Source organism: Emiliania huxleyi, assembly GCF_000372725.1.
Source record: "Emiliania huxleyi CCMP1516 unplaced genomic scaffold EMIHUscaffold_5974, whole genome shotgun sequence".
In the NCBI taxonomy this organism is placed as follows: Eukaryota; Haptophyta; order Isochrysidales; family Noelaerhabdaceae; genus Emiliania; species Emiliania huxleyi.
In genome coordinates, this window is record NW_005197521.1 from 1 (window position 1) to 1506 (window position 1506).

Consider the following 1506-nt stretch of genomic DNA (forward strand, 5'->3'; position numbering starts at 1 on the left):
CGGGGAGGAGACCCACAACCCGGGGCACGCGAAGCAGAGAAACAGGCCCGGGCGCGAGCAGGACGAACAAGACAGCAAGAAGGAGGCAGAGGAGAGGAGACGGGGCAGGGGGGGGGGGAGAAAGGAGGAGAGGGAAAAGGAGCAGGAGGAGGAGGGGCAGGAGGAGGAGGTGCGGGAGGTGGAGGAGGAGGGGGAGGAGGAGGGGGGGAGAAGGAGAAGGAGAAGGAGGAGGCGCAGAAAGAGGAGGAGGAGGAGGAGCGCACCGGCCCCAACTCGTTCTCGGCGAACTTCTTGAGCTCGTCGAGGCTGCGGCCGCCCTTGTAGTCCTCGCCCTCCTCGTCGGGAGGGTTGAAGTACTTGATGGTCGGGTACCCGCGCACGCCGTACTTCTCGCACAACGGCTTGCCGCCCGTGGTGCAGTCAACGTCAGCGATGAGGACCTTCTTCGAGTCCTCGAAAGTGGAGGCCAATGAATCCCAATCGGGCTTCATCTTTTTGCAATGGCCTCACCAAGGCGCGAGGAACTTGATGAAGGCCGCCTTGCCCGACTTGAGGACCAGCTCGTCGAAGTTGTCAGGGGTCAGCTCGATTGCGCCGGCAGACGCGCCAGCGGCAGCGCAGAGCAGCGTGAGGGAGCGGAGCGCCATGGTGCTGCGCGCGGAGAGGGAGGGCCGGGGCGCGGTGAGCAGGCGCGGCGCGCTGCGGTGGGCGGGCGGGGTGGATGGGGAGCGGTGGCGTGTGGGAGGTGGCAAGGCGGACACCCAGCAGGGCTTGATTCAGTGTGCCACCTCAGCGCTTGTCGAAAATTCTTTTTCTGAAAATTCTCTACCGTCGGGTCTCTGTTTTAAGAGCAGGTAAACAGCAATAGATCCGGGTGTAGTGCCGGATCAGTTCCTGGAGCCAGGGGGACCGATTCGCGCTTGCCAAGGGACCAATTGCTGGAAGCCTGCGCAGCCTGCGCTCCGGCCGGCAGAGGGCTTGCGACCCGTGGCAGGGTGACAGCCCGCCGGTGGGCGAGCCAAACTCTGGCGGAGGCAGCCCGCTCAGCCCCAGGCGCCCCTCGAACCGGAGGGTGGTCTGCCGCCGCTGCGCGGTCGGCGCGCCGAGCGCGGAAGGTTCGAGGTCGACTACTCGCCGCCTGGGTCGTTTGGGGCGCGCGGCTCCGTCGAGGACCGGGCGCGCCCCTTTCCCGGCGCGGCGTAGGTCCCACTCTGACGTATAGAGGGGAGGCACGGACAACGGCCCAATTCATCAATTCCACTCATCTTCTGGTGCCTAGCCCCGTGCAGCGGCGGTCCGGCAGGCTGCCCCCAAGGCCCCCTGGGCCGCTGCGGGTTTTGGAGTTATGCTTTGGCACAGCTTCGGCGATGGCGGCCCCTCTCTGGGGCTTGCATAGGCGGGGAGTCTCCCTCGCTGGTCTCCTCATTCCCTTTTTTCTTTTTCTTTTGAGCTGGGTGTGCCGCCGCGCGGCGCTCGCGCGGCGGCGGTGTGTGTGTGTGTGTGTGT

At 65.9% G+C, this 1506-nt stretch overlaps 1 protein-coding gene across 1 annotated transcript; it reads right to left on the reverse strand.

Moving 5' to 3' along the window:
• Positions 1-263: 263 nt before the first annotated feature.
• On the reverse strand, positions 264-647 carry EMIHUDRAFT_257283 (hypothetical protein; the record flags this gene model as incomplete). Its single annotated transcript, XM_005764336.1, has 2 exons — positions 264-491; positions 558-647. Coding segments are annotated over 2 exons (318 nt in total), but the record flags the coding sequence as incomplete, so codon positions are not given.
• Positions 648-1506: the final 859 nt, after the last annotated feature.